This window comes from Oryzias melastigma, linkage group LG6 (genome assembly GCF_002922805.2).
Source record: "Oryzias melastigma strain HK-1 linkage group LG6, ASM292280v2, whole genome shotgun sequence".
Lineage (NCBI taxonomy): Eukaryota > Metazoa > Chordata > Actinopteri > Beloniformes > Adrianichthyidae > Oryzias > Oryzias melastigma.
This window is the reverse complement of record NC_050517.1, coordinates 13,515,655-13,534,409: the sequence shown is the minus strand read 5'-3', so window position 1 is coordinate 13,534,409 and position 18,755 is coordinate 13,515,655. Positions and strand designations below refer to the sequence as shown.

The following is an 18,755-nucleotide window of genomic DNA, read 5'->3' as shown; positions in this document are numbered from 1 at the left end:
GTCGTGTTGTGGCTTTTGTTGTTGTATTGTGGCTTTTGTATTCGTGCTTCGGCTTTTGTTGTCGTGCTTCAGCTTTTGTCGTCTTGTTGTGGCTTTTGTTGTCGTGCTTTGGCTTTTGTCACCATGGCTCGCTATTTTGTCGTCGTGCTTCTGCTTTGGTTGTGTTGTGGATTTGTCGTCGTGTTTTGGCTTTTGTCATCTTGCTTCAGCTTTTGTCGTGTAGTGGCTTTTGTCGTTGTGCTTTGGCTTTTGTAGTCATGCTTCGCAATTTTGTCGTCGTGCTTCTGCTTTTGTTGTGTTGTGGCTTTTGTCGTCATGCTTCAGCTTTTGTCATGTTGTGGCCTTTGTCATCGTGTTTTGGCATTTGTCATCATGATATGGCTGTTGACGTTGTGTTTTGGCTTTTGTCGTCGTGCTTTGCTATTTTGTCGTTGTTCTTCTGCTTTTGTCGTGTTGTGGCTTTTGTTGTCATGTTTTGGCTTTTGTTGTCATGCTTTAGCTTTTGTCATGTTGTGGCTTTTGTCGTTGTGTTTTAGCTTTTGTTGTTGTGCTTCAGATTTGCGTGTTGTGGCTTTTGTCGTTGTGTTTTGGCTTTTGTTGTCTTGCTTCAGTTTTTGTCGTCATACTTCTGCTTTTGTCGTGTTGTGGCTTTGGTCATTGTGTTTTAGCTTTTGTCACCTATTTCTGGCTTTTGTTGCATGTTATGGCTCTTGTCGTCGTGCTTCAGCTTTTGTCGTTGTGTTGTCTGCTTTCGTCATCATCAAATCAAATCTATATATATCTTTTGATGCATTTATTTATAAAGCGCTCCAATGCAGCCAAAATGCTACAGAGCGCTGAACAATAAAACGTCATGCTTCAGCTTACGTCGTAGTGTTGTGTCTTTTGCATTTATGTGAGCCTTGTCGACCACCGTAGATTTGTGGGTGTAGTTAGTTTCAAGCTGTTGTCATTTTAAGTTGTGCAGGTGTAAATTCTATTTTTTTTATTTCAAAATGTTTGTACTTATTCACAAAATATATTGTATGAGTTACAAATCAAGAATTACGCACACACTAATCCAAAGCTACGCACAAATCAACAATTACACACACACAAATCTAGGTGAGTCTATTTTCTCTTCATAGGGAAAAGGGGGCGGGGTTGCTCCGTCCCAGCAGTCCTGCTCAGAATATAGAGGCGAACTTCTAATGAACTACTGCAGAAACTATGTCCTGAAAAATAACTTAAGTTTTTTTTTTTTTTTTATTCAGGCTGAAAAGAGAAAAATCATAGTTAATACCTTGAAGATAGATCAAAAGATGATCGGAGAGGGACTTAAATGAGTTTAATGATTAAATGTATTTTACAGCGTCACACATAAAGGATTCTTGACCAGTTATTCATTTTTTTATTTTAATTTCTGTCGAGTTCAGAAAACCCGAGAAGTGATTAATCTGCTGATGCATCCCAACCCCCCTCACACAATCCTAGAGGGGGATAATGTATGATTGAATGAAAAAAAAAACAGCTTTTGAAAGCAGTTATTGTCAGTCTAACATATGATTATAAACGCATTATAATAAACCAAGTCATCATCACCCATTTCTGTTATCAAATATATTTGATTCACATTTTTCTGGTAAATTATAATTCATTTGTGATGAACGTCAGCCTGAAAGATGCTTGAAATTAATTATATAATATGGAACGGTTTGAAAGTAGAATAAAGAAATTAAACAAAGAGGCAAAGTAATGGCGGTTGCTATGCAACAGTGAAAAGGAAGGAGATAGTGACGGTGCATGAGTGCCTTTGCAGCGTGTGCACAGTCTGTGAAAATGTTATACAGAGTCAGCGGTCCACAGCACTGCGGCCCACAACAAGGGCGTAGCATTGCACCCAAAAGTTACTCATGAAACGCTCCAGTGCTTCACTAACTTTATGTTGAGGAGGGAGAAAGCAGGAGGTATGGAGGCAGACTCCGTCATTTATTATAAATAGAAGGAAAATAAGATTCTCCTATATGTTTTTTTCTTAGTTTCTGCTGCTAAAAGATTGAAACGTTTTTTTTTTTTATATGGAGGAGTGAGATGCTTGAATTCAATTTTTGCTAGAGGGAACTTAAACGTCGACACAGATTCTTCAACACAATAATCCACGAAGAATGCTTTTAGTCTTAGTTTTAACTAAATAAAAGTTCAGGAATTTATTATATTTTGGACATATAGACAAATATAGTTCCCAGAAGTATATAGGGATGACATTACTTCTTGGTGTTTTGGATAAAAACCCGTTCAGACTAAAAAGACGGTTGCAAAAAACCACATATGTACACAAATCAGACTGATTTTTGGTCACAAATTTGGTTTGTGAATTACCTGGCACCTCTCCACGGAGATTTTTAGAGGTAAAATAGTTTGTGAGTCATCAACAAAACCTAAAGCCTGTTTAACCATTTATTGTAGCCCACTAAACTGACATAAATTGTATTGATGATCCTTAATAATGTTTTATTTTCCCTGTAATTCGGGTATCTACCCATAGATGATGCACTACAAAAATGTTGGTCTTTGTTTAGGTGCAGAAAGTTTGTTTTTCTCACATTCGTGAGTTTGTGTGTTTTCTGAGTCATGTTTCTGATCATTTCAACACCACCTGAACACTAAATTGTTGGCGTTTTTTTCCTTACAGAACACCGACCCATTGGTGCAATTGGCACTAAAATGAAAACAAAAGCCGTTCTGAAACAAAAACTCCAAAATAGAGCATGGCGCGAAGCTGCATCATCAACCATGACTGTAGTTGCGGTAAATTGGTCAAAAATGCATGAAAATGTAACGCTGTAGGATTGTGAACAAATCAATGAATTTCCACTAATAGTTGCGATCATACACATTATGAAATTCTAGACGGACTGACTTATGTGAAACTTTTAAATCTAAAGGATCTGCAACAATTTCCACAATTTTTACGGGATGGCTGCAGCCGCGAAACTCTGAACTCACGTAGGTTCACGCGATAACCCGCCATTTATTACGGTTTAGGTCGTTAATAGCTCCGACTTCACAAAAAGTGCTCCGACTCAGCTCCGGAGACCGGAGAAAATTTGAATCCAACAAAAGCCCAGGAGAGGCCAGATAACAGAGGTCACACGCAGTGGAGTTTCCTCACAAACTTTTGAAGTTATGTAAATATTGTAGAGGTCACATCAGAGCCATAACGCTGGCCGTGGGAGCCCGGAGTAATGAGGTGAGTTACAAAGAAACTCCTGTTTTCGCTCCTTGGTCAAATTTTAGAACCCAATACCAGTGATGCTGGAATTTAGAGAAAATTGGCTATTAGGGCTGCCACGATTAGTCCCGACACTATGGAGACTATTAAAATAGTCGACCATTGATCCCTTTAACACAGGAGCTCCAGTCTTTATGTTGTTTGATTTCATGTATTTTTTTAATTGTTAACGCAATAAACGCAATTCCAGCAGATTCTGAAGGATATCGTTGATCGTGTTAAGGCTTAAAAAGCTACAGTAAATCAGCTGGAGTGTTAAAATTTTGTGTTTAGGCGTCACCGGTGACACTTCAGATGTTAAAGGGTTAATTGTGAATTAGTCCTTTTGTTTGTTTTTTAAACCTCAAAACTAGTGTGCGCGCTTTCCAATGTCTGCCATTGTCTTTGACACACATGTCCAGTAGTGCTATTCCAGGTCAACACGCCAACAAAGATTGAAATTAGAAACTAAAATAAAAGACTGATCATTAGCTAAGCTAACATTAGCACAAAGTCACAAGATGTGTGTTATACACAGATTAGTCGACTAATGGAAAAATAATCGGCGATTAGACGACTATCAAAATAATTGTCTGTGGTAGCCCTATTAGATATATAGAACCAAAAATATTATTAATAATGTTAGCTTGGTGTGATTGATGTTAAAACCACTATTAAATGACCACACAAGGTGAAACTCTAAAGAACATAAGCCGATTCATCTACACCTCTTTGTTTAAATAAATGATTGTCTTCTTCTGAAACATAGATCTAATATTTACACTTCTGCTCATCACTTATTGAAGCACAAATTAAAGTGCTGGTCCGCGGTGACTGTGTGGCATGTTCGGGGCAAACATACATGTTCTGCCCCTGTGCGCGTTTATCCCCGCGTCTGAAGTGTTTTTGCCCGGCAGCAGCTGCATCCTGAATAATTCACCATGTGTCAAAGTTCTCCGGTGGCTGCCGTCTGTCTGTCAGCACCCCGCGTCCCCTGTCCCCCCTATCCATTCCCTCCGAATGGTGATGACAACTCGGGAAGCGGACGCACTGACTGTCACCAAACGAACTACAAAAAAAAAAAAAAATCTGATCCAACTTGTGTATTTTCACAGATTTGTCTCTACGCAAACACACCGTGTTTTAACACACGTGCTAATGGACAGGGCTTTGAAATGAGGAGGCAAGCTGACGCTTCTGCTCTGCCTTGAAGCGCTACTGCTTGGTGCCTGATGACAGGTCAGTCTGACGCTGCAGCGGCAGAAGTGATGGGAGTCTCCGGGGACACTTCTAAAAGCTCACAGGGTTCTGCGGGTGGGGAGCCCAAATTTAGTGAAAGCTTTTTCATGTTCATCCTCGCAGCTCTGCTTCTCCTGCTTTGGCAGACACGACTCCACCGGCTTCATTTCATATCCAAATGCTAGAAAAAAAAGCTCGCTAACCTTCTAGCCACCAGCCTCTCCTCTTGTACCTCCTATTCCAGCCCTGAATCTGTCAGTTTCCTTCTTTCCACAACCTCTCTGTACTCCTCTTTACTTGAGTTTTGCATCTGTCACCCTTCCGTACATCTCCATCTTCCCTCCAACTGCTGCCACCCCCATCCATCCCCCTCCTCACTCCCAGAACCAGCGCAGCATATCCAGCACTACATTAGCCACCGTTCATTTTTTGTGAGCCTCTGCAGAAGACATTTCCCTCAGTGGAAGTGCCTGTCAGGCCGTGATGGGGAGAGTGACCCCTCCTTTTCGAGCGAATGACTGATGTCTCTGAAGACAGCCACAGGCCTTAACCTTGCAGGACAGGGACCTGATGGTGGTGTAGGACTTAGAAAGGAAGAAAACAACAACACTGGGACAGCAGTTGTCACTGGGCAGACTCAGACCATGAGACCTGACTTCAAAAAGATGCTTTAAAACATTTAAAAAATACTATTTCACTCAGAAAACATTTTATCTGGTTATTTTTAAGAGTCCTGCAGACAGAATAAATTACATTTTGATCAAAATAATTACATTTTCATGAAATATTAAAGTTTTATTACGTGACTTTTTTGTTTTGAAAGAGATTGACGCCCCAAGCAGCATAAACCTTTAAATAGACGGTAAAAGTGAACACAATGGCCTTCATTTTTTTCAAAAACGTCATCTTGTAATCTGGATAGCCTTACATGGGTTAATCCTGGATGTGTTTATTGATAAGGAAGTGATTTTGAGAGGTACATGGCGCTCTGTCAAAATGTTTTTTATCACGAGTTACTAACAAGGTGGGGCGACAATGAGAATATTCTAACAAGGTTAATGTGCAGCAGTACCAAATTATGTTTTTTTATCTTACTAACAAGGTTGGGTATTAGCATAGTCACAATAACCTTTGATTCAGCTGTATCAGTCTGTTTTTTATGTGTTGCAAACAATGTTGGGAGTTAAAGGTATTGCTATTAAGCTAACACAACTAACATGGCAAAAGTGTAGCACACAGTAACATTTGCTTTAGTTGTATCAGTCTTTTTTCTTATGTACATAGGTATTATGCGTATGCTAATGTGGCCAACATCTGGTGTATTACAAGTTCCAAAGCTACAGTAAAAGCAGTTAGAGTCTGATGGACATACTTATCTCTGACTCTTTTGTTTCGCTTAATGAGCCTTATAGTTTGGTGCATCTTATTTATTACATAAGCTAAAAAAAAGGCCGGTCATTGACAATCCGTTTTCGAATCTTATGCGCCCTATAGGGCAGAAAACAAGGTAGATGTCTACCACTGAGATCTCCCAAATGAACTCCCTTTTGTGTCTGGATCTATTCTTACATGTGAACGAACAATTCATCAAACAGAATTGTCCATGAGTAGAAAATCCCATTCGCTACTTAATCCACAGTGAAAAAACACGACAGGCTTCCTGACGGGAACGTTTGGTTTATGTGACGAACAGAAAAGCCTCGCACAGCTGGATCTCCAGCATATACTTTGTAATGCGATTGCTTGGTTCTTGATGGTTAATATTTCACATTAAAACTGACTGAATGTTTTATTTCTACATCATTTATTTAAATAAAATGGATACTTCAACATGTTATAGTTGCTTAAAATCGAGTAGCTAAATAAAAAAGGTGTTCCACTCCTCAAACGTGTCTGAAGAACTCTCCAGTCGATCCTCTGAACACTTCAAAGAGGGTTTGGAAATTACTCTCTTTGCACAGTTTTAAATTGCTTAATTATTGATTTCAAGCTTGCAAGCATCCATGACATATGTGGGTCAAAGAAGGATGGATCATGATGGGCGAAATTAAGAATAGGGCCTTTTTCTATATGCACAACACATTTTATATAGAAGGTGTCAAGTATTTTAGTGTTTGTTCTAAATTCTTGTTACATGTACACATTTTTGTCCCTCCCATGTTTAGATAATCACCATATTAAAATAAGGAAATATATGTTTTAAAATTATTTTTAGATAAAAACCAACTTTGACTCTTAAAGCTTTAACGGAAACTCATGTTATGGACAAAAACAAAGCATGAGGATAATATTTGCATTTTTTTCACTTCTAAAAGTGCAATAAAAAACAGTCAAATAAAGAAAAACTTAACTTGAAAACATCGACTTCTCTTCCACTCTTTGCTATGGTGCAGAGTAATCCCAAGAGATGAAAACAAACACAACAGAGAGGGATACACAGAGGGGAAAAGCATTGATCTTAAACACTATAGGATGGTAATGAAATGTTGGCTTGCCTGGGATGCGGCTTCAATAAGAACAGAGGCCCTCAGAATCGTCTCTGCTCCAAAACCTTTAGCTTACAGACACACACCAGCATGAAAATGCACACGTCCTCTAGTCCCTCAGCATCTCTAAGCAGCTTTACAGGGAAATTCATTTGCTTTAACACGAGCAGCAAAAAGGATGCCACATGGGAGAAAAGGTCTTCAATCAATACAAGAGCCAATGAGAATGCGGAGGGATTGATTTAAGCGCATTCAAACTTTCTATTAACTGGCCACTTGTCTCTAGAAAGGTTTTCCTCTGTAGCTCCAAACACTGAAAGGTGTTGCTCAAACAGATCAGGCCCACAATGACCTTTTTCCTCAAATAGGTGTCCTAATCCTTAGTAACAAGCATCCGAACAGGTTAAATCCCATGCAGTTTTTGGGTTGTCCAGGTCTGTAGAGGATCATAGAGAGGATCTCAATGGATGAGATGTGTCTTGAAGTTCCCTTAAGGCTTCCTTTACGAGATGTCATGAAAATGAAATGGATGTTGTGTGTGTGATGAGTGTATTATGAAGAATTCGTAAGGTTAACTCAATTGGATGGACTTATGACATACGGGCGAAGGTGCCGTACGGCGCCTTTACACCTCACTCTAGTTGGTGCAAGTACTGATTCCTTACTGACCACTGGTGAATACCCCACGTATGGGGTGCGTTAGTGTATGTAGGACACCCACACACATAAACTATGTTCTGATTGTCTAAATCAGGCTGCATTGCAATAGTTCTTCAAGGACCATGAACTCAGCAAACGAATAGCTCTAAATGGCGTCTTCCGCAGGACTTGGGGAGTATGACACATCTGGACGACACGCCAGTGTCTCACGTGTGTCACCCTAATGACCCTTGTTTTGTATAAGTGTTCACTACGACTTGTCACTCGCATCCTGCCAGTATCAAAAAAGTGTGACATTTTTACACTCTACTGCAGGGATAGGCAACTCCAACCCTCGAGGGCCACATTCTTGCATGTTTTGCAATATACCCTGCTATAGCACGTTCTAATTAGCTGGATACACCTGAACCAGATAATTAGTCATTAATAGGGTTTGGATATCTGGAAATCATGCAGACACAGTGACCCTTGAGGCTTGGGGTTGCTCATATCTATTTTATATGGAGTTTTGGAGAACCATTTCTTTTCCTTTTATGTATTTTAAGGAAGAACCTAACTGGGTCTGAAAATCCCATTAAATCTCACCTGTTTCACATCGACTCCCGGTAAATCCTTGCTGGCAAACACACTTGTTAGGTGAAACACAGGTTCCCCCGTTTTGGCACAGTCCGTCGCACATAGCTGGAGATACACCAGAAAAGAGCCATTAGTCACTAAGATTAATGAGCGTTAACTATGCAATTAGACCAGCAACAGCATAAGTATGTGCATACAGAATAAGAGCTAATTTGGTTATGTGATTCATTACAGGCTTGAACAATATTATTTGACGTGATTAATGCTTCTCAGCAAGGTTAATTCCTAAGTGTTCATTATCCAAGTGGAGCCTGTTTGTTAACGTTCCCCCAAAACACACATAAGTCTTTGAAGATGAAAGAATAAAATTAATATAATGTAATATAGTGTATATGCTAATGATAAGGTAGTTTATTTATCATTAAGAGCAAAATCATATTAAAAAAGCAAACTGTAAGCAAACAAAGAAATTATGTTTTCTTTTGGTCAAAACAAGCTTTTATTGTGGTTGCTGTTATAAGTGGACCATGCAGGTGAAAACAGAAATCAGGGAAACCAGAAAAACACAGACAACTTCCAAATGCTGTTTTTGGGCAAATTCCTTTAATCTGTCACATGGAATGAGGAAAGGTCTCTTCCATGTCTCCTTCGTCTCATGGAGCCAGACTATCTGACACAAACTCAAACATGTTTGTCATATCCCACTTCTGACACCAATCAGACTAGAAATCAAGCAAACCAACGAAAACAACTTCCAAAAGCTGCCTTTTAATTTTTGCACAAGAACCAAGGGAAGACCTCCTGAGGTCATTTTCAAAACTTCCTAATATAGGCAGGAACACTCCCTTCAAACTTTCCTGCAGCCAATCAGAACAGAACATTAGACAGAGAGCACCTGCAAATGATGATAGATAGGATAAACAGAGATATGAAAACAAACGCTCCACTAAGGTAACAATTCCATTAAATTCAAAGATGATTAAGTATTAGGGCCAATTAACAAACCAAAAAAAATTAAATCATAACTTCAAATTTTCTTAAATTTACAAGACAAAAGTCATAACTGTTAAATTCGAGAATAAAGTTGTATATTGATGCCTTTATAGGCATAGGCTAAGTTTATGAGTTTTTTTTCCTCGCAAATTTATGTTAGTTTTAAAGTCGTAAATCAATGATTTTAAAACTTGTACATTTCAGAAAACAAGGTCATAAATCTTCTAGAAATAAGTAATAAATTTACGAGATTTAAACTTGTAAAATCACAAGAGAAAAAAAGTAAATTTTCGAGATTTAAAGTAATACATTTATGAAAAAAAATTGTAAATTTATGACTTTCAATCTTATAAATTTACGACTTACAATCTTATAAATGCACAAGTTATTTCCTTAAAATTTGTTACTTTTTCTAGTAAATTTGTTACTTTTTTCCTCATGAATTTAAGTGTTTTAAAGTCGTAAATGTATTGCTTTAAATATTGTAAATTTCAGAGAAAAAAACTCATCCATTTAATAGATTAAACGTTAAAAATATTTGAGCTTTAATCTTGTAATATTTTTGTTTTGTGGTCATAATACTGGGTCATAAAACTCAAAACAGGGAGGAAGAAAAAAAAACAACACTATCCATTTAGCTTCCTCTTTATGGCTGTGTTGCTTAAAAATACTGCAAAAAATATCAAATCGAGTTAAAGAAACAATATATATATACATAATTTATTTTTGTCAAACTCTAAAACTTATATTAACATTAGGTGTCAAAAAGCTGATGGAATGACATTCACTCAAGCTGAAACAGTGATGCCATTCATATGTAGCAGTTAAATTATTATAATAATATTATAAAGATAAAAAATATCAAATAAAATGAAGTAAAATCAAAATACAGAAATAAAATGAAATTAAATGTGATATAATCAATTAAAAACTACAATTAAAACTGAATACAAATAACAAGCAATATAGCTGAAAATATCTGTTCAACAGGTTTTTTAACCATCTAAAAATTTGTAAAGTATGAACAACTGGTAAAATGATTTACTTATAAGACATTTAGAGCTCCTAACCAAGAACAAAACACCCTTAATTACTGCAAGAAATCCGCTGTGTTTCCTTTCCAATAGATTTTTAATAAAGAAATCGATTCACCAGCTCAGGTCAGATCAATTTCCTGGTAAGGCCACTGATTACAAACAACACTGCAAACTAAAGGAGGCACTCATTTAATCTGGGTCAGGAAAAGCTTTTTCCAGCGAAGGCCGTACAGCCACAGAGATTTAGGATTACAGCGTGAACACGAGCTGGACAGAAACATCTGGGCGTTTGGAAATGGGGATTTTATTCTACCTTTGCAGACCGTCCCATTGCCCGTGTAGCCCGGCTTGCACGAGCAGCTGTGGCCTCCGACCATGTTGAAGCACAAAGCATTCTCGTCGCAGTTGTGGAGTCCACTGAGGCACTCGTCGTGCTCTGAAAACGAACAAACAAAACAGTCTCTTAGCAGTAGAAGAAACAGCAAATGTATGTTAAAAGTGTAAGAAGACGCTTTAGTTACACTTCAAGCTTCCTCCCCACATCAGCAACCGCAATTAGGTACACAACTCCTCATTGTGTATTTAGGGAATGAAAATTAAATCAGCTAGCAACTTATTTTATTACCCATTAGGAAGAAATTACTCGACAATCAGGCAGCTGTGAGTAAAAGAATCAGTGAGGATGAGTCATTTCTGCATCTGGAATTACGCCTGCCTCTGTTGTAATTTCTTGGGCTTGTGCGGAGCACCGTCAACACAATCCGTGAACTCTACCAACCCAATAACAAGGTGATTGCACGTGTCGCATTGACTGAAATGTCTGTTAAATTGCTAAGTGAAGTACCCACAGATAATGTTCTGGTTTCACGCAAACAAAATTGTCCCTTTTATCTCCTCAATCAGGGCTAGTTAGGCAGCAGACAAATTTGGCTTAATGACAGCAATATAAACAAAAGAGAAAATCTCTGCTCTGTTGTATGAAAATACAAAAATACATAAATAAAGTCTCATCATATCCATGAATGATGCAAGAACTGAATGAAAATGGCAGCAAACTGAGAGAACCCATCACAAAAACAAGCTTCATGCATGCTAAATGGCTGCCATTTACACACCGAGCCTTTTCCCATCATGCCCCACATCCGGCAGTATATATCCAGATGTGAGAGCGTATTTCACACCAGAGAATCTCCTGCTGTTTAGTGCAGCAGTGAATGAACAATTTGGGCAACAGTTCATGCCTAATTGTGCAGAAATTCTGCAGTGTTCCTGCATAAAGATGGCTGATCTTGACTTTATAGCCTATATCACAGTTCAGTAACTCAACACTGAATACAAATGCTGCATCGCCGTTTCAGTCTAGCAACAGATTATTTTTTCCTTTTACATAAAACAGAACAAAAAGGACAAACTTAACTTTACCTTATCATTCTAAAATATTTTTTTTCTTATTTTTTGCAAAGCATAACGTGTTAAAGTTCCCACACCTTAAATAAAATTAAGAAAAAAATTACAAAGAGGCATTAACTTTGTAAAATAAAAAAATAAATCTCTTAAAAGTCCCATTTCAATTATCTGTGGATCATCTTTATTTTACTCTGTTAATGACATACGATGTTACATGGATTGTCAAACAGAGAACCTCCAACAATTGTTCTGTTTCTCTTGGAGGGCGTTTCATTTGGCCACTAGGTGGCGATCGAGCTATAGCATTGAAACTTATTTCAGAAGAAGAAGAATGAATGAGCAAAGAGTGGCGTTTTAGACCACAAATGGTTACTTTAGAAAAATATTTCCTTTAAAGAGTTTGGAAGATTCATGTATTTTCTTATATAAAGAAGTTGATTTAGTCAGCGATGTATGTTTAGGTCGACCATTAGCTCCCCTATGGGAAATCCGATTATATGTTAGCTTCAAGCTAGCAGACTTTAGCGATCTCTTCTTTTATGGATCCATTATTGATCTAGTAAGCTTAGATCTATTCGATTAATCGATTTTATCAACCCAACCCTGTTAGAAATTTGCCTCTGAGTTCTGGGCAGAACTGTTGGGGTGAAACAACATCGCCTCTTCTTAACCCATAACTGAGAACTATCTGTTTAGACCGGGTGTGGGCAAACTACGGCTCATTTGCAGCCCATTAAACTATTTAATATGGACGGCCAAAATGGAATAAATTATTTTGATCACCCGCATTGTTTTATTTTGCCTGTAATTCAAGTGTCTCCCCACAGATGGCGCACTACAAGAAAACTGAACTTTGTTCAGGCGCATTCATGTAATGTTCAAAGACTTGCTTTTTTTTCCCAATATTAATTTGTTATTTCCAAGTCGGACGGACATTTTCCCGATTATTCCAACACCACATCAACGCAACAATTCCCTGAGTTTGTTTTTTTTCCTGAAGCACATCAATCCCATTGATGAAAATTGAACTAAAATGATAGCAAAAACCACACTTTTTAAGTACAAAACCAATTTTGTTGAATTATAAAGTCATTTTCAATCAAGATTTTTATGAAGATTCCACGCTATTTCTTTCTTTTATGTGGTGAATTATCAAAACACGCCACAAATCTGCTCCTGGTCCAGCCCTTTTGTCAAATTTAAGAATTTTTTTGTGGCCCATGAGTAAAAAAGATAACCACTCCTGGTTTAAATGCTCTCCCACTAACTTACAGCCTCTAAGGACTAACAATATCGGTGCAACAAAAATTGTGAGCAATATCGGAGCTATCCAGCCGTACAATTCTGATCCAGATCCCAGCTCAGATGGGGAAAACATACATGGATGTATTTGTCTACAAGTGGATGCATCAGAATTGAGTATTTCTATGTCACAAAAACTCTTTTTCAAACTGCATTTTTTTGTTTGCTCTTGATTCACAGTTATCTGAATAAATACCCCAAAAAACAATTTTAAGCTTTAATTTCTTTATAAATGGTTTCCATCGTGAGAGAAATGCCACAGGAACATGCTAAAAACAGCATTTTCAATGGAGTGAGTCTTTAAAAACAAATAATTTCCTGAATTTCAATTAATGTCGTAATTTAGTATCTGTGCAAACAACTTTAAAAATAAGCAAAAAATGCAGCTTTAGTCATATTGGAAATGTTTGATGTGAGGTAAACTCTATAAACTCTTTGGAACGGTTGAGATGAATTCTTTAGTTCCATTTGTCTCAACTGGGAAGACCAGAAATCCATTTTGTCATTTTGTATGTTTTTCCTCAAAAAGAGAAAAGCACTCACAAGTTCCAGTCCAGCCCTCTGGAAAAAAAGCATTGTTATGTGTTGTAGCACCCACTTGAGCCCCCTTCCCCCCATCCCTCCCTCAACTTGGGGCACTTTAAAATGCATGCAGCGGTGAATGAAACTGAAATGTGAAGATTGAAAGATGGCACCTGAAGATTGACAGGATCAAAAACGGCAATGCTTGTTGAGGGAGACCTGAGCCACATCATCCATTTCCTTCGCCATCATCCAATCCATTATATCTCCTGAACAGACCGTGGGCTCAACCAAATTGAAAGTGACATTGTGATGAGCTCCTCCATGAAGGGTGTGATGTATGTGTGCAGGTGTGTGGGAGACGGATGGAAGGGCGTTTAGGAGCGCCTACTACTCTGCCCTTCCTGCTGCAGACTAACATATAGGCAAAGCAGTAACTGAAGTCCAGTCATGGTCATGTAAAAACAATGAAATAATGTGAAAGAAAGTTAAAGCGGTAAAATGATTACTATAGACATATATATCAACTAATATGTTGTTTATGCATCCAAAACCCTAAGCAATTGCTAACTAAAGTATTAAAGTCCCACTCCAATCATATTTTGATCAATGGTAAAAAGGTTCCCAGTGGTCTTTTAATTACAATTTTGCAGTTTTTTTCCCAAAAAATAATTGTTTTCTAGGACATAGATTCTGCAGAGTGGGAGGAGTTCATCAGTAATTCACCTCTTTTATAAGTGACCATGATAAAGGTAGGATAATGTGCTTTGAAGTGTGCATTATCATATATTAACGCACTTCATGGCATTGGACGGTTCAAACAGAGAAACTCCAACAATGGACAGGCTTCTACGACATGCATTGATTTCTGATAATGCAAACTTCATCGAGGATTATCCCTGTCTTGTTTTTCGCCAAAATCAAAAAAAAATCTGTTGTTTTCTAGGACATATTTTCTGCAGAGCGGCTGGAGTTCATCAGTAATTCGCCTCTGAGTTGAGTGCAAAACTGTTAGCAAGGAAGTAAGCCTCCACTGATATCCTATCATCTCTATATTTACACTTTTTCCCGTTAGCTTACAACCCTAAGCTAACATTAGCGATGTAACAAAAATGAGGAGCAACGTCGGAGCTATCAAGCCGTACAGTTTTAAACCAGATGGGAGCTCAGATGAGGAAAATTAAGATATTATTGGAACTATTCGTCTGCAAGTGGATGCATCGGTATGAAAGACTTTGGCTCGCCCATTTCACTTGCGTCACCAAAAAAATAGGGATTTTCAAAGGGTATTTTTTCCTCCTGCTTCATCCCGATTTGAAGAAAGCAATGTTCAGAAATGCAATTTTAATACGAAATTTTTATATATGTCATTTGTCATAAGAAAGATACAACCAAAAACATGATGTTCATTGGAGTGGGTCATTGAACAATACACTTCGCAATAAAAAGTAAAACATAGTTGTCTGTTAACATGTTATTTATTCGTTAAATAATGATTTATTATGCATTAATTAGCATAAAGAAAATCTCTATTATAAATTATACCATGGTCTCTGTAAAAACTCGATTCTGATTGGCTGCCACACTTAAAAAAAGTTCCGGTCACATATCTTACATGCTCTATATCACTGTGCAGGCTTCTTTAAAACAAACTTTTATTTCATCATCTGGACCAAAACAAGCAGTAAGAGATGAACTTTCTTTCTGAAATGATACTTTGTTTAACCTTTAGTGACGATCAGCATATATATCTTCTTTTCATTGCTGCTGAAGTCGAGGTTGGTGCCACACCACGTATCAAATAGTTATGGTCTTGTGAAAAAGCGATCTAAACTGAAAACATAACAAGAATAAAGTACTAAAAATCGATTGAATATTTACTTCTTTTTAAGTGACCATGCTATAAGCAGGATAATTCACTTTGAAGTGTGCATTATCTGAAATTAATGCGTGGAACGGTTCAGGCTTCCACAGTGTGCATTAATTTCTGATAATGCACACTTCATCTGGGATTATCCCTGACTTGTTACCCTGTTTTTTTCCAAGGTCATATCTGTCAGAGGAGATTGTGTGTGCATGTCTGTTAGCTACCACAGATTCAAGCCTGTTTCTTGGGAATTTAGGCTTATTAAATGTTACACACAGTGAAAAGACACCCAATTTAATCATCAACTAAATCTCCAACACACGAGAATGTGTGTGTTAGCGTGAAGGCGGTATTACCTCGCACACTGCTGCTCAGGCTGCAGACAGATAAACAATCAATTATGTACAGGCTGTCATCAGGGATCTCTCACTACAGCTTCCTCTTTCACTCAGCACTTGTCTCACTGTACCCCGAGCCAAAACACGTCCCGCCCCAGCAAGGTCAGACGTCAGGCTGCTTTCTTTCAAACAATGTTACCTCGAATTTCATTCTAAAATAACAAGCCTGAAAGGGCAACGATCTCACAATGTTCATGATAAAAAAAAAAACAAGCGTCTGATAAATAGCTTTGTCCTCTAGTCTGACCGAGCTGGTAGAAGAAAATAAAAAAGGGCAAATAATGTGCATAACAAAGCAGACAGTTTTGTTTTATTAAGTGCTTTGGGGGTTTCCATAGTCCATCATTTATATTTTAAAACGCCAACAATTTATAGATGCATTATTTGGTAAATCATAGCATAGAAAATTCGATTAAAGAGGCTTTATTCCTCCAGGGACTGTAGACGAAGGAAGAGGAACTAGCCCAGTCTGATGTCTCCATCTTTGTCTTTGAACAATGGACAAAGCAAATCAGTGAAGCATCGCTTGACGTGACAGGAGGAGTCTTAATCTCGTCCAGTCAGGATACTGCGCAGCGTTCAATACAACTGATCTCGAATCTTTTCCACTCGAACACAGATACTCCTCCACCATCCAACGGCAGCCACTTTGTTTCAAGGGCAATAAACAAAGTTTCTTCAGAGAGGAGATGTAAAAGACTTGAAATACATTTCAAAAACATTCAAATGATCTGGCATCAAACCTTTGGTCCTTTTCTTCACCAAAATACTGGTTCATGTTAATAGAAATGTTCCACAACAAGGTGTGTTGTACTGTTTCGCACTTTGTGCAAATTTCACATGAAAAAAGGCAAAAGTTTAAAAGAAAATTATAAAGAAAGTGAAATTGATGCTGGAATTATGTCCTTATATTGATCTACAGCAGTTTAAGTATTAATCTTAAGGTTTATAGTTAAAATAATTAAGTAGGATAGTAATATTAGTGATAAAGAAGATTCTTTTCAGAGTATCAGACACATTACTTTTCCAGGGAGTGGCATATACTCAGGTGCGACTTATGTGATTTCTTCTTTTGTTTTTATAAATAGGCTAACATTTATTATTTTCCCACAAATAACCCCTAGAGGGCACTGTAGGTTTTTTGCATCACTATTTTTTTCTGATAGCAACACAGAAGAAGAAACTGAACTGTTCAAAATTGACACAGACAATGAAGAATTCAAAGGATTTAGTGATTGAAATAGTTTAGTTAACTTGTTAGCATGTTTCTGTTGCTGTGATTATCTAAATAATTGTTTATCCATCCATTTTCTTAACTCGCCATATGGCGTTTGGGGTCAAGGGGTTCCCCGGAGCCTGGCTTTTCCCTGGAGCCGGCGGGGGCGGGCTGTGGGGTACACCCTGGACAGGTCACTTGGTTATGGTAGGTCATCTGTTCACTTTTCTTTAATTCTATCACTCTGATTTGCCCTTCAAGATGAAATGTCCAATCTTGTTCCTGTATTTTGTTAAATAGACTTGAGTTAACTAATCTGCAGTATTTAGAATAATAAATGTTGATGGGGATATAGAAATAGTTTTATAAAGAACAACTTGGTGTGTCTGTGTGGCAAATATTTCATTTTTGGGGCTACAGCCGATTAGGGAACAGAAGTAACTCATGTCGCATTAAGTGAGGTCATAGTTACTTTTAAGCCACAAAAATTATGGAAAGTACAAATAATGTTTTTTTATATTATACTAAAATCTTTGAGTGTGAGCTTTTGACGCTCATCTTCCACATAATAAATCCAAGAAAAGATAATTAAATGAAGACTTTTGAAAGGATTTTTTGGTAAATTAGTCATTATCATTCAATTCTGATCAAACAAAACTACTTCAAAATTACTAATTTATCCTAAAAATTTTACCCAACCTGCAAAGTTTAAAGTCCGGCTCAGATTTTCTTTGCACTTATTGTAAAAGTGTCCCCAGTGGTAATTTTAGCCAAAAAAAAGTCATTTTCTAGGACATAATTTCTGCACACCGGCAATAGTCGATTAGAAATTAGCATTTAAGATTGGGGACGGGACACGTAAGCCTTTCCCACTCCACATCATCCATCTGTTTATACTCTTGAATAGCTTACAGTCTCTCACAATCCCAAGCTAACATTAGCAGTGCGACAAAATGGCGAGCAATATTGGAGCCATACAGCTGTACAGTTTTAAAGCAATTTTAAATGAGGAAATCATAGACATACATGAATCTAGTCGTCCACAAACGGATGCATCAGATAGAGCAGAGCAGGGAACTTGCGGCTTGCCATAGTAGCTTCCATGTCACAGCTACCAGTTTTTCTAGTGGCAATTTTGTGACGTTCTTTCTCAAATCTGGCGCTTTAGTCGATGAGGAAAAAACTCGATATAACTAGATATAAATGCTCCAGGCGGGTCTTGAGTGGCTTCAGGCCAATGTCTGGTAGGACAGAAAAACCACGTCATGGTCTTTAATACCTTAAATGGTCGTCTTTATCAAACCTATGTCTTGTGTGGCGAGTGTCCATGTTCCTGCTCCTGCCAGCAAGATAATTTATGGCTTTGTTTTTCAGTGAAAAGTACTGATTAGGTTGTGGAAGCTTCCCTTGACTGGCTTCAACTGATCTAGGGCTCCATATGGGTTAATGTGACAAAGCATTCATTTGTTAAAGTGTAACCAAACCCTAAATCAACTTTTTTTAGGTGTTGACCTCTATAAATGGAGCTTTAAAAGTGATATCTGTTGGTCACTGAAACATTTTTGACAAATTAAAAGAAACTTGTTTAATTCCTGTAAATATAACCAAAAACTGTCTGTGTGCTGCCCCCTACAGGCTGAAACAATGTATTGCAGCTGAATTTTGTGATTGGTCAAATGGTGTTAGTCCCAGAAGTTCCGCATCATCATGCTCAGCAACTCTGGTATATAAGCCCCGCCCATCTTTGATTCTGTTAATGTTAGTCGCATTTTTTAAATCTGGGCTAGGAGTTGAAGTGGTTA

The 18,755-nt window shown here is 37.7% G+C and overlaps 1 protein-coding gene across 1 annotated transcript in view; it reads right to left on the bottom strand.

The window, feature by feature from the left end:
* Positions 1 to 18,755, bottom strand: part of nell2a (neural EGFL like 2a) — a 126,821-nt gene that overhangs the window by 36,143 nt on the left and 71,923 nt on the right. Inside the window, exons 14-15 of the mRNA XM_024282195.2 lie at positions 10,555 to 10,677; positions 8,221 to 8,316 (exon numbers count right to left, since the gene is read on the bottom strand). Of these exons, the coding sequence (XP_024137963.1) occupies positions 8,221 to 8,316; positions 10,555 to 10,677 (219 nt within the window). The remainder of the gene's footprint in view (positions 1 to 8,220; positions 8,317 to 10,554; positions 10,678 to 18,755) is intronic.